The sequence below is a fragment of the Periophthalmus magnuspinnatus genome, chromosome 14 (assembly GCF_009829125.3).
Source record: "Periophthalmus magnuspinnatus isolate fPerMag1 chromosome 14, fPerMag1.2.pri, whole genome shotgun sequence".
In the NCBI taxonomy this organism is placed as follows: Eukaryota; Metazoa; Chordata; class Actinopteri; order Gobiiformes; family Gobiidae; genus Periophthalmus; species Periophthalmus magnuspinnatus.
In genome coordinates this window covers 16,097,050-16,111,138 of record NC_047139.1, presented here as the reverse complement: position 1 = coordinate 16,111,138, position 14,089 = coordinate 16,097,050, and the positions used below count along the sequence as shown (strand labels likewise).

At 41.7% G+C, this 14,089-nt stretch overlaps 1 protein-coding gene across 1 annotated transcript in view; it reads left to right on the top strand.

Moving 5' to 3' along the window:
• tmem132e (transmembrane protein 132E) overlaps nt 1–14,089 on the top strand; it is a 116,477-nt gene that overhangs the window by 42,695 nt on the left and 59,693 nt on the right. Inside the window, exon 3 of the mRNA XM_033978708.2 lies at nt 11,661–11,801. Within this exon, the coding sequence (XP_033834599.1) occupies nt 11,661–11,801 (141 nt within the window). The remainder of the gene's footprint in view (nt 1–11,660; nt 11,802–14,089) is intronic.

Here is a 14,089-nt window from a genome sequence, read left to right as displayed (position 1 = left end):
TGTGGATATTGGGACAGATTGGTGGCAGGTCGTTGATGTATAGGGAAAAGAGTAGTGGTCCGAGGTTAGGTCCTTGTGATCCTTGTGTTAAGATGTACTTTAAATAGTTATCAGCACATTTTGTGCTTCAAAGCAACATGTCCCATCATTTCAACAATGCAAATACATCAAAAAACAAGTGCCCAGCAGTTTGTTCAACCCCCCTTTTTGGTGTAATCGTGAATAATCGTAAAATTACAGTATTTTTCCTCACAAACTCAAAGATTTGATATAGTGACATTCCTAATTATGTAGTAGTAACCCTGTTATATTGCATTACTTTGGGGCTTAACTTCAGATTGTGCACCAGGGACCACCCACAGTTAATGCAGGCATGGTAACCAGGACAATTCCTCTGTCAAAGTTAAACCACATCAATAGTCAGTTATAAGCATACAGCTAATGCCATTTAGAGAGCACTATATCATTACCAGCATATAAACATAAAGGAGAGGATTACACTTGTGGGTAAAATGCTACAAGTATGTTTTAAAATCATCTTAAAGGGGTTGTTGATCCTGTGTGTGCCAGTCTGAAAGCCTGAGCTCTGCTTCTCCTCGCGGCGTCCAGAGAAAGCCTTTGTTTGAGCAGTGGAGCCAAGCAGCACAAGAGATTTAAGCACAACTCCATCAAAGCCAGAGGAGTTATGGGTCGACACACTCTATCTCTCTCTCACGCTATGTGGGTGATCACTTTCCTTTTACTGCAAAGTACGGTTGTCAAAAGTATCGAAAATCAGATACTAAAACTAGTATTGAAACTGGATACTCTTTTGAACCAGTATCAATACCACAAAAGTCACATTCACAACTATTGCAACTACCGCTAACCGTAAGGAGGGTTCAATAGTGCCTTTAGTGAGGAAACAATGTTCTAATAGTGACAATTAAGTTTATCTTCCCTTATAACATGAATGAAATCTCCTTATTTACCTGTGCTCTTTGTGCAAAAGCTTAGTAGTAAAACCTGCTTACATTGAGGTGTAGTGTTGCTGCCTCTTTAACTCACCTTTGGTCTTATAAACAAAACTTTCTCTCAATATGAATTTCCTTCAAAAGAGGGTATTTTTTTTCTCTTTCTACCATGTTAGAACATTTTTATTTGTATTTTACCAATCTCTCTCAGGCCCTATCGAACCCTGCTTACTGCTAGCTGTAAGACTCTGTCCAATACCTCTACGTCATCCACGCTCCCGCACAACAATTCTTCATAAATCTACAAAAATACATGATATAAAACTGTACACAGCAACTTCACAAACCCAATGTGATGTGCAGTAGTTTCATTAGCGGGATCCATGCTGAGAGCGAAGCGAAGGGGGGCTTAGACCTTCAAAAGCGAACGGGAAACTTATAAAACATGTTACTATGTTGTTTTTGGTGAATATAGCATTTTCAGAACAATAAAATGAGCATCTAAATATATTATGTGTTAGAAGCTAATACTATATAGAAGTAAAATACCCCCTCTACCCCAAAAAAATACACAAATATCTTTCTCCTAACCACATTCTGCTACTGAAAGAGGATTGGCTGTAGACCTCTCCGTTAAAAAGACCCCAGATGATCACTGACCGTTAGAAAGGACTGAGTTATGACCGATATTAAAATGACATTGATTTCACACAGATGATGCAATATATTGTACTCCTATAGTGTACAGTTTATTTAATGACTAAATGCCCCTGATTTGGATTGCTTGTAATGTCTCGGGACAACTAAGCCAAGTGAACATGTGCAAGAAGATGTGTTACTGACGGCTCCCTGGAGTCCCGGGGCCTCATGGTGAACAGGCTTTGACATATGGACTAGTGTCAGTCTGTACAAGCTGCTCAGATGGAGTCATGCGGTGGTGGAGAAGCACATGAGCAGTTTGTGTGAGAGGGACAGAAGGAGAGATGAAGGAGGGAGAGGGGAGGGAGAGAGAGAGAGAGAAATGAAAGGACAGAGGGAGAGAGAGCGGGAAATAGAGAGGGACAGGGAGAGAAAAAGGGAGGGATAGAGAGGAAGGGAGACAGAGGGGAGCAAGAGGCATAGAGGAACGGAGGGGGAGGGAGAGGGGGAGACAGGGAGAGAAAGGGAGGGAGAGAGGGGATAGAGAGATGGGGAGACAGGGAGAGAGAAGGAGAGACAGAAATGAAGGAATAGAGGGAGAGAGTGGGGGAATAGAGAGGGACAGGGAGAGATAATGGCAGGGATAGAGAGGAAGGGAGACAGAGGGGTTCAAGAGGCATAGAGGAACGGAGGGGGAGGGAGAGAGAGGGAGGAAAGGTTGGGGGGGAGAGAGGAAGGGAGAAAGGGGAGCCAGAGGCATAGAGGAACAGAGTGGGAGAGAAAGGGGGGGACGGGGAAAGAGAGAGGGACCGACAGGGAGAGAAAGGGAGGGAGAGAGGGGGAGAGAGAGGGAGAGACAGAAAGGGAGGGAGAGGTTGGGGGAGAGAGAGGAAGGGAGACAGGGGTGCAAGAGGCATAGAGGAACAGAGGGGGAGGGAAAGGGGGGGCAGGGAGAGAGAGAGGGATAGACAGGGAGAGAAATTGAGGCAGAGAGAGGGAGGGTGGGAGAGAGTGTGTGAGAGAACAGGGAGAGAGAGGGAATGACAGAAAGGGAGGGAGAGAGAGGGAGGGTGGGGTAGAGAGAGGAAGGGAGACACAGGGGAGCAAGAGGCATAGAGGAACGGAGGGGGGGAGAAAGGGGGAGACAGGGAGAGAGGAACAGGGGGAGGGAGAGAGAGATGAGGAGACAGGGAGAGAGAGGGAGAGACAGAAAGGAGAGAGGGAGAGGGAGGGACAAATAGAGAGAAGGAGGGAGAGGGTGGGAGACAGAGAGGGACAGAGAGAGAGGGAGGAACAGTGGGAAGATGGGGACAGAGAGAGTGAGGGAGAGAGATGAAGAGACAAAGAGAGACATAGGGAGGGAGACAGAGGGAGAGACAGGGACTGATAGGCCAAAGCGAGAGAGGGAGGAACAGATAGATTAATAGAGATAGAAAGAAGGAGAGAAAGACAGAGAGGGACAAGAGAGAAGGAAATAGAGCGACAGAGAAAGAGAAGGGAGAGGGACAGAGTGTCTGAGGAAGAGACAGAAAAAGAGGGACAGAGAGAGGGATAGACGGGGAGAGAGACAGACATAGAGGGACAGAGAGAAGAAGAGGCAGGAGCAGAGAAAAGAAGAAAGCACCTATACAGTGTCCATCAAAGCTGCTCCTCTGTCACATGTGCTGCCGCTTCTGCCTCGGCCTCGCTGGCTCTGAGCTCCTACCGTTTCCATAGAAACTGAGGTGAGGCTGTCACGGACTCTGACTCTGACGGTCAGTATGAACCAGCTCAACCAATTGCAATGTTCCACATCATTATCCGAGTACAAAGGGCGCCGTCCACGTAGTACCTCATGAAGTGGTTGTATTTTAAAAATGGTTCATATAGGGTGATTTCTATACACTCACAGCTGTTGGTGGACTCTTTCACTGACTGTAAAGGTGTTCTCTGTGTACTAGCTCTGTGCAGCAAGAGATTGGTTTGGAACAAGAACATAACCACTCTTACATAACTTAGGACAATGCTGAAAGAGATGTATTTACTTTGTTGACATGTTTGGACTCCTAGCTGCGAGCCATCCTCAGAAGTGTCAACGGTCTAGTGATGTGATATTTCTGAAGGAGTTGGATCTTTTGAACGATTCTTTAATGTGAATGGTTGGAACCGGATCTCATTTCTTGAAAGAACCGCATCTTTTATATGCATTTTGCAATAATTGATGCTAAACTGTGCTTCTGTAGGCAACACAAGTGAGAGCTTTGTGCACACACACACACACACAAAAAATGGTGGCATAATAACCTTTTTCTTTTTTAATTATCAGTGTAGTGCAACGTTTTATCTAGATTATACATTATTCCAAAGGTTAAACACTCTCCCACTTTCAGTTTGAATCATTTTAAACACATCTGAGCCTTGGTTATTTCTTTACATAGGCTTCTGTCATATAAATAAATATAAAAAGAGCCAGTCTTATGAACAGCTCTTTGAAATAAATGGATCCAAAAGATTCGGATCTCATAAAAGAGCTAAAAGTCCCATCACTACACCGGTCTTGGTGAAGATTTACACAACAGGAGAAGTGATATACATTTCCTACTGTATTGTGTTAAATGTCTAAAAGCTTTAAGCCGTGTTATAATGTGGTTACCTCAACAAAAACATACCTGGAGTTTTGTTTTGTTTCATTGACACATATCAGCTGGATATCGGCTGATCCATCAAAATTTTCAGTATTGACACAGATATTCTATACCAGTATCAGCTCGGTGCATACTTACTTATAGAGCTATCTCATTAGCACAAGGACAGCACTGGTCTAGCTAAAGAAAATCCATCTCCTGAAGGGGCTCTGCTCTTACACCGGGAACAGGTGGCCTCCTGAAGCAGGCCCACACAGGGATGACAAAGCACTATTTTAATAGCAGTTTAACTCAGCACCAGGCAGTGTTCTCAGAGCAATGCTAAATCTATCTGGCTTAGTCATCTCCTGTGGGAATAGGAAATTTGACTTTGTTATATGCATTATACAGAGCTATCAGCAAGAACAAGTGTTGCTAGTTAAAAGCTGTCTTTTCATGTTGCAGTCTGCTGGTGGAGCGCTTGGAGATGTATTGACCAGTGGTGTAATAGCACTGACAGTTAAACTGTACAGTGATGCACTAATGGTGTAACAGTGCAGACAGTTATGGGCCACAGGTGTAAGAGAGCTGATGGTAATGGGCCAATGTTGAAACAGCACTGACATTTATTGACTAATGGTGTAACAGCACTGACATTTATGGACCAGTGGTGTAACAGCACAGGCAGTTATTGTTGGCTTTCACAACAGAGGGCAATAATATTTAATACAGATGGCAGCCGAAATGAATATTGTTAAAATGCTCATTTTTATTTGTAATACAGTGAGTTTTTGAATCTAGACACACATTGATCAAGTTCAACATTTGTGAATTTAACTTTTGGAGTTTACTTATGAGAATACCATACCATCAATTGGAAAAACAGCATCTTGCTTCCCATCTGGGATTATGACATCATCACATTACACAATCTGAAAAACACCAATAGACCAATGGTGCTACACGACTAACACTTATTAACCAATGGTTTTACACTGGTGTGGCAGTATTGACTTGTACTGTATTGGCTATTTACAAAAAAAAAAAAGTAGTATTTTTACTTTTACTTGAAACCTACTCTGAGGGTAATGTAACTGTTCAAGTGCAGAGAGCGTTATAGACCAATTGTGTATCAGCACTAGCAGTTATGGACCAGTGATGTAAGAGCACTGATAAATATGACCAATAGTGTAACAGCACAGACAATTATGGCTTAATAGTGTAACAGCTTACGTTTATGTACCACTGATGTTACAGCACTGACAATTATCTACCAATGGCCTAACAGCACTGACAGTTGTGTGGTGCATCAGTAGTGACGTGATGTGTTGGCTATTTACTGAAAAAAACTGCAGTATTTTACTTTTACTTTACTATCCCGAAACCCACTATATGGCACGAGGAGCTGAGAGTAACATAACTTATTGTTCTACGAGTGCTTGGGTGGAGACAGAGCAGAGTACGATCTGCTGCTACCGCTAACTGCATCACACATTTGCTGTTGTGGGAAATCAATCCTGGGAGCGTGTGCAGTGCAGCAGATGTGGCCAATCTGCTCCCGACTCTCTCCCGATCCACATATTTTCATTCTGACTGCAGCTCATTAAAAGTGTGTCCTGGCACATCCAGACAGCGACCGTGTGCCAGGAAACAGTGCCAGTCTGAGTGGAGGGGGCGCTACTGAGAGTATGTTTGTTGTGGCATAAATGGCGTATTAAAAGAGCACAGGCTATTTGTTGGAGAGGCAAAGAACTGTTTATGGTTATTAGTCTGGAGTCTAGGGAATGAAGGATTGTGATGGAATGGAAAGTTTAATCATATAGAGACCCAGTCATTTCAAATCATCAATAATTAGCTCTTTTAAATGTGCTGTACCTGATTTTGTCCCTATGTATTTGAGTAAAATGTGCACCGTCCCAGTACAGATATCTAGAATAAGCAGCTCTTAAGGTCAAAATATGTCCTCTAGGTGCTGTCTGAACCTAATTATAAAGTGTTTTATTGGCTGAGAATCAGGAAGTGTGCATTGTCGTTGGCTTCACCGTGAGAGCAAAACACCACTCTGGTCTCTGAAAGTTGTGAAAAGTGCTTATAAACTCATTGCAGCACATAATTAGGATGCTCACAATGCATAAGGAAAGTGCGCAACAAAATCTGCTTTTAAACAATATTAATTTAAGCTGCTCACCATCTGTATTAAAGTGAAACTAAGCACTAAATCCACTTTTCACTGCTAAACTGTGTACATGGTTTTTATAGCATTGTCCAGGTAAATTTGCAGCTTTCTTTCAAAACTGCTTAAATCTAAGTGTGTGCCGCCTTCAGTGGTCATAGCTATTTCCAGTAGTTGATGACATCACGGAAGACTGCCTAGATTATAGCCAGGTGTTTCTGATTACAAACACCTGGCTGCAGGGGCGGAGATTCATGTGTGGATATCTGTTTGACCAATCACACTCTTCCTCATACCCCCAGACCCCGCCCCTCCTAACTCCTCAGTCTCACCTTTAGTCCTGCCCAGTTTAGCATCTCTAAAATGTGGTTGTGGGTGGAGTTCAGATGTTTAGTCCCATTTTAAATAGTACTGGATGTTGTGATGTTATCTGAAACCCAGCAATAAATGAAAGTTATTAAAAGTCTGTTTTGTTTATGTTCAGCAAAATAATATAGAAAGGCCTTTTTATTTGTTTACTAAAGTACCGGTAGATAGTACCAGCATGATTCCGTGCAACAGTAAATGTAGTCAAAGAAGAGTCCAATCAGAGTCTCTGTAGACCAACTTTCACAGTGGACCTGGCGAAGAATCTAAGCACAAAAAACTTGTGTTGGTAGAGGCTGCTGCAAATGGTAGTCGCGCCACCATCTTTGTTGATTCTTGGTTGTTTCGGTTGCCATTCCCTCTGTGTATTTCCTCTGGAAGGTCTTCTGCCATATTTAGTGTAAAAAGTTTGTAATATTCCAGAGGTCCGTAGCTAGCTCCCCAGCTAACTTCTTGCACAGCCTTTATGGATACAGGAAAAACAAGCATCATTTCACACAATCCAAGTCCCTTACTTGTGTCCTTTGAACTGCACATGCTGCACTTCTTTGTTGGTTCAAATCCCACGATATGATGCTAAAAGTTGAGCTAAAAAAAACAACGGTTACAAAAACTGCATTACACCAGCCTGGTACTCACAATAGGAGCCAGCCACTCACTTGTTGCCATGGCACGATATAAATAAAATATAAATGAAAATTGTGATCAGTCAGTACTAGAAATAAAATTGTGTCTCATTCTTTTTCCCCTGCCTCGAGCATGGAGCCCATTTTGACCTGAAAGCTCCCGTGCCTGAGCTGCAGCTGGGGATCTGGGCTTATTTGAAAAGCGCACTGGCAAATGAAGACGAGTGGAGGCAGAGATTGATAATCAGAGCTGAGATGATTAAACTTGTACTTTATAGGGCTGAGCGATAAAGAGTAAAATCCATTCCTTCTGCAGAGAAAGTGAGGGCTGTGCATGACTCTACCCTGAGGGGACAGTCTCTTTAAATATATTCTATAAACAGTGTTAAAGGCCCATTAAGTCCACTCTTTTACTTCTATAGCCACATAATATTTTCACTACCACAGCACTGGGAGCAGTTTAGATACAGGAAAGCAATATAATCTACATGATTATGGAGCGTTATCAGACTCAAATGTGATCGTAAATAAACCTGTATGTAGATTATGCACCTGATCATGGATGTACAAGTGCTGGAGCGAAATTGTGTTCATAGTAATGTAGAGTGAAGCATTTGTCATACTGTAGCAAGCAAAGGAAAATGTCTTTATCCTAAAATGCCACAAATACCCGTCCACGCAGTTTTTTCAGAGCGTTTAGGAATGTTGTAATTGTTCCCCTTCTCATTTACCTTCTGAAATTGTATTTAGAGTGATTCACGCATGTCTGAGTAATACTTCGTTCTACAATTGTATTTTCTTAAAGCAGAATTATTTTCTAAAATCAACTTTTTGGAGCTTTTACACTCTTTTACACTTTTTCGGAGCGATTTGTGCATATGAGCGCAATTTTCAAGACGCCATTTTTTTTTCACCACCACCGGCATGCGCCCACAGCTCTGTTCTTACTTCCTTCTCCAGTTTTATTTTCTTAATCGGTGATACAGGTATGATTTGGTAGTGTCATGTAGCCATTTTAACACAAGTTAAAAAAAAAAAAAAGGCTGCTCGCTAGTGAGATGTGCAGGGGTGTAGCTCCAGATTTTGGGCCCTGGGTACAAATCATGTTGGTGGGCCCGCATTACATGTTGTTTAGTGAAAAATGCACGTTATAGACTTTGTAAAGGGCCCCTCCCAGCACTGCGCCTTGGGTTAACAGTACTCTTTACCCCCCCCCCGATGACGTTTACAGCAACGTACCATGAAGAAGCTGGACTTTTTTTTATTAAACCATTTTAGATGAATATTGTGATCGCTGTGGAATGTCCAAATTATAACATCATGATCCTCAACTGTCATAGATCATAACTATAGAGCAGACACAAGCACAATATGTCTGCTTCAATTGAACTGAGAACTGCACCAGGCTGCACAGAGGACTTCATAAAAGGAGTTTAAATAATCTCACAGCTCACAGAATATATCCCGTTTTAATTAGAATTGCTGAGCTTTTGATTTCTCAGTTCTTTCTTCTCAAGATTAATTCTTTGAACACCCCCCCAGACGTCATTGTATCTGAAATCACTGCCACAGTTTTTAAGTTCAGAATTAAAGCGCAGAGAATTGTGTAAATATATTTAAATTGTGTTCTGCTGTTAACTGACACGGACTGGATTTATTTTGAAAGTTAATAATGTTTTATCAAATCGTGAGTACAGACAAACTTTGTGAATCCCAAAAGACCAATGAAGTTAGCAGTTTTTCCTAGAAGATTACAAGGAGAGCGAGAAAGACAAAGAGAGAGGGGGACAGAGGGAAAGAGTGAGAGAGAAACAGAGAGAAAATAGAGTGTTGCATGTATTATCATTCTAGTTTTATGATTTCTGTGTCTGTCTTCATTTGTGAGGAAAATAAAGGACACTAAAATTAGCAGAGGTGGTAGAGTAGCCAAAAATAGTGCTCGAGTAAGAGTATTGCTACTTAAAAATATCACTCAAGTAGAAGTACTAGAAGCGCTGTATTTGGGAAAAGTGCTACTCAACTTAAAGAGTAACTGTCTGGACGTAATATCTGATTTATAATTTGAAGTGAATGTAATTTGAAGGACAAAGTATTAAATAATGCACAAAATGTGGTATTTTCAAAGAAAAAGCACAAAAATGAGACAAAGTAAAGGACAGTATCGCAGTAATGAGCGGCGCAAGAAACACAAATGTTCAAATAATTTCATATTGTCAACATAAAGCTTTTGGCACTTGTAGATTTACTCACAGTGGGAAGAGGAACCAAAACTTTTACTCAAGTAAGAGTACTGCTACGTCAATAAATAGGATCAAAAGTACGCTGCTAGAAAAGTACTTTGAAAAGTACAATTAATTTAAATGTAACTTACCCACCTCTAAAAATGAGTAATATGGGTCAAATATTTCACCAAACGATTACTGACCACTGGAAAAGGCCAGGCTAACTCTAGCAGCTTGTATCCGTCACAACCCGCAAGCGACAATGAAGGGCCTCTAACCCCACTGAACCTGTTGTGTGGTCATGTACATTAACCTGAAGTATGTGGTCATTATTAAACGCAATATCTGGACGTAAATTAAAGCCAGTTGGGTTTTTGAATCCTGAAGTTAGATTTTTGGAAGGATTAAACAAGATAAGTTATAATTGAGGCATTAAATTTATTCATCTTATTCATTTTATTAATCGTTTGACAGCACTAGTTACAACGGATATTGTTATTTTTGGATAACTGTGAATTAAGGATGAAAAATAAATGAAGACAAAACAACATAAAATAGATGCTTGTACTAGAGCAGTGTTTGGGAGTGATGTGTCTCTGGTTTTACGAGCAAAGGCCCGTCAGATGAATAATTAACAAAGGTCTTGTATTCCATGAAAAGCGACTCCAGATCGATACTGTTCATGTTCAGGCTGTGAGCTGCAGTTGGCCAGAAAACATTAGAACGATTCAGATTTCAATGAAACAGTGTAGAGTGTGGAAGTGTAGACTAACACGAACACTATAGAGCTGAGGATAAGAGCTACTCCTCCCAACAGCCGGGATCAGCGGGTTTGCTCTCGTCGAGATGATTCTAGGATAAAAGGGAGTGTATGGATTTATGGTGCATGTCTATATTAAAGACCCTTGACCCGATTTTTCCCATGTATTTGAGCAAAATGTGTCTTGCCCCAGTACAGATATATTGTATACGCAGATCTTCAGGTAAGTCAGCTGTGTACTGTCTGCATCTAATTATGAAGCGTTTTATTGTCCGATAATCAGAAAGTGTGTGTTAGCATGCTAGTCTTTGTTAGCTTACCTGTGATGGCAAAACACCCGACTGGTCTGAGAGTTATGAAAAGTGCGTATAAACTCATCATGGTGAATAATTAGGATGCTCAGAATGCATAAGATAAGTGAGGAATCAGTTTGGAGCACTTCAAACTGTTTAAAATGAACTAGTTTCACATTTTGAAAACAGTAAAAATCAGTTTATGATCAGTTTATGTTAAGGTGCTCTATTTGTGACTTTTAAGTTGGAGTGTCTGCCATCTACTTGTCTCCATGGCGATGTTTTTTGCTTTGTCTGGATGTTCTACAGTATAGCATTACAGTTGCTTTTATTGCTGAAACATACTTTGCATTACTGTGAGTGGGGTCTCCTCTCCACAGATCTGACCTGTTTTGGCCTGGTGGTGCCATCTGGTTGAACATTTAGGTCCCCACTAAGGCTTGCTCTTTAAACACAAAAGCACTTCATCCTCATCTGGTTTATGTCCATCGCTGGATTTTAGATCATGGTTTGTGTCTTAAATGTGTGAATGAAAAAAAAAAAAAAAAACTCGTGTTTTTTCGTGATGAGGAAACAACATTAAAACATAGATTAGAAAATAGCGTCATATAGGCTTTTACAGGATATATGATGCAGAAAGGACATTTAAGAGCTTTTAACTATGTTCTAGTAGTTTTCCACCATCAATAATGCACTTTGAAATAAACAAAAATAAATATGTGCCCCATACATTATGAGTAAAACCTGAAGAAAGTGTAATTTCTTTTTAATTAAGATGAATAAGGTAGCAACACCACTGCAGGTTTATATAGAACTTGTCACCAATATAAATGGTCCAATGATCATTTGAGTATTTTCCCTCACCAGCTGAATGTCAATGAGGGTGCAGTCACACTTGCATAAACACAGATCTTAACAATCGGTTAAAAAGAGCATGAATTATGGCCAGGTATAAAGTATATTTTTATGTGTGTGCATGCGTGTGTGTGACTCTAGTGTAATTATGATCTTGTCTCTGTTTGCAGGGTGAAGGCAAAGAAAGGAGTGAACCTGCTCCAGACCAGGTCCCTGAGCGCCCAGTGGAAGGTGGACTGGGAAGTGCAGTCTGGAGCCAAGCACTCAATCAGCACCATCCAGGTCACCCGCAGCAGAGGGTCCAAGCAGGGGTGAGTGTACTGCCACAGGGTCCTAGGCTGAGTGTACTGCCACAGGGTCCTAGGCTGGGTGTACTGCCACAGGGCCCTAGGCTGGGTGTACTGCCACAGGGCCCTAGGCTGGGTGTACTGCCACAGGGTCCTAGGCTGAGTGTACTGCCACAGGGCCCTAGGCTGAGTGTACTGCCACAGGGCCCTAGGCTGAGTGTACTGCCACAGGGCCCTAGGCTGAGTGTACTGCCACAGGGCCCTAGGCTGAGTGTACTGCCACAGGGTCCTAGGCTGGGTGTACTCCACAGGGCCCTAGGCTGGATGCAGTATGACAGGGGCCAAGGACAGGTGTACTACCACAGGGCCCTAGATTGGGTGTACTCCACAGGGCCCTAGCCTGAATGTACTCTATATGGGCCCTAGGCTGGGTGCACTACCACAGCAGCCTGGGCTGGGTATAAGGTTAACTTTATTGTCCTCTGCATTTGGCCCATCCTTCACTGCTGCTGGAGCATCTCCTCAGCAGCAGTGACCACAGCAGGACAGTGATCAGGCTTGTCACAGTATAATCTTGAGCTAGGCTTGGTCAGGACTACCTTAGCTGGAGGATTTGACCTGTTGTGTATGTTTGGGTTGATTGGGGAAATCGGAGAGCCTGGAGGAAACCCACGCTGATACAGGGAGAAAAATGTAAACATGCAGACCTGGGGATCAAACGTGGAACCTTCTTGCTGTGAAACGTGAGTGCTAGCCACTCAGCCACTGCCACATGGGGCCTAGCATACCTCTAACTTATTGGTTTCACAGTGAACATGAAACGGTAACAAAAAATTGTTTGGTTCAGGGAGCATTAATGGGTTTTTCTCATTTCCATGAGAATTAGAGTATCTTAAATGAAATAATGAGTTGGTGTAGTGGAGTAATTAAGTATTTGAAGAGAAGACAAGATGCCTGTGACAGCATACACACTAGGGCACCATTTGATCCAGGCCATTAGGCTCAACAATAGATCATGTACTGAAAGGCCAGCAGAAACTGCATCAAAATGAGCTGGCTGACATGACACTGCGGTTTCCGAGCAAGTGTGCAGTGTAGCCCAATTATCACAAGCTGGAGTGTTTATAATAGAGATGCACCAATAAATCTGAGCACTGTTGGCACTGGCTGATATTCCTGTGATTGAATGATATTGCTATTGACCAAAGACCATAAGCACCAACACTTGTCTGCTGATATTGTGCTGAAAGGAAAGGGTTAAGCCTGCCGTCCCTTTGCAGAAGAAAGGAAAATGCTCCATGGGTAGAGGCGTGCTGCTGCAATATTCTAACAGAGCAAGCTGTAATCAGAGACTGTATACAGAAAAGGACTGAGGGAGTGTGATGTCACCAGCCTAATGAAGCCAGTCACTTATAGTGGCTAATCTGCAAGCTCTATATTTGGAAATCCAAGTTTGCAACCAAAGAGCCAATCAGGAGCAAGATTGTTGCAGTTTAATAGTTGGTTATCTATTCTTAACCCAACTGGACCGGATTGGTCTGTTATGAATGTTCATATCTTGATTTACCAACACAATAGCGACATAAAAAACCCAGGATCATGTGGAGAGGGTTAAAACCAACATTTTAAGGTTGGAATGATGAGTCTGACAGCAGCAGTTACATAGAGAGGGGACACCATTTTTAATAGACAGTGAATTGGTTTGATTGATTGGTTGTTTTTCCTCTTAAATGATCCGTTTACTCTCTATAACTTAGTGTGTGTGCTTAAAAGAAGAGCGTCGTTTTACAGGCAGAGAAGCTACTGTCACTGCTGCTGCTGGGAGGAGGTAGAGCAGTGCCAGGGACACTTTAGTCTGATAAATAATTAATTTTACTCATATAATCAATAATATTATATAGCCTATAGTCCTATGTATAAACATTATACACTGCCAGTCAAAAACTTGGACACACTACTACTACTTTGTAGTTTTCAGATACATACAGGAGACTTCATAATATATGACGTAAAATATATGGAATTATATAGTAATGGAAAAAATAATTAAATAACTCATGAATTAAATCAGTACTTTTAAATGTATATATTTCATATTCAAATCCTCAAATTCTTTGCTTTGTCGACAGCTCTGAAAACCCTTGGCCTTCTCTCAATGTGCTTCATGATGAAGTCCCCTGAAAAGGTTTTCTCGTCATGGGGGATGTGCCTTGTCAGAGTCAAAAGCAGTGATAAAATCCAAAGATAGCTATTCTCAAAGATCAAACATCTAAAAACTATTTTGGAGTTATTTTGAGTTTATTTTTGTTTGC